Below are 326 nucleotides of genomic sequence, written 5' to 3'. Positions count from 1 at the left end.
CTCCCCTGGTGGGCCTGCCGCTGGCAGCCCAGCCCTTTCTCAGCTCGAGCATGCTGCTTTGCCACCGCTCGGCTCTAAAGGGGAAAGGCCGGACTGTTCCGAGGTGCCGGGCACCCTCGGGGCCAGCGCCACAGCTCCTCCAGCCGTCTAGAGTCCCCCACCGCAGGGGCCGGCGTCTCCCCCAGTGCCGCCCCCGGGTGCCCGGGTCCCACTCACGCGGCAGCGGCGGCGGCGGCTGGGCGGTGCTGCTCTCCAGCCTGTTCTCAGGCACCTTCTCAGCGGCTTCTTCCATCTTCTGCACAAGGAAGAGACACGCCGTGGGTTAT

At 69.6% G+C, this 326-nt stretch overlaps 1 protein-coding gene across 1 annotated transcript in view; it reads right to left on the bottom strand.

Annotated features, from left to right (window-relative positions):
• LOC102379761 (atherin-like) overlaps positions 1–326 on the bottom strand; it is a 9,099-nt gene that overhangs the window by 7,676 nt on the left and 1,097 nt on the right. The window contains exon 3 of the mRNA XM_025200736.1: positions 217–326. This exon is cut by the window's right edge and continues 316 nt beyond it. Within this exon, the coding sequence (XP_025056521.1) occupies positions 217–326 (110 nt within the window). The remainder of the gene's footprint in view (positions 1–216) is intronic.

The sequence above is a fragment of the Alligator sinensis genome, unplaced genomic scaffold (assembly GCF_000455745.1).
Source record: "Alligator sinensis unplaced genomic scaffold, ASM45574v1 scaffold161_1, whole genome shotgun sequence".
NCBI lineage: Eukaryota > Metazoa > Chordata > Crocodylia > Alligatoridae > Alligator > Alligator sinensis.
This window is presented reverse-complemented; position numbering and strand designations above follow the sequence as displayed.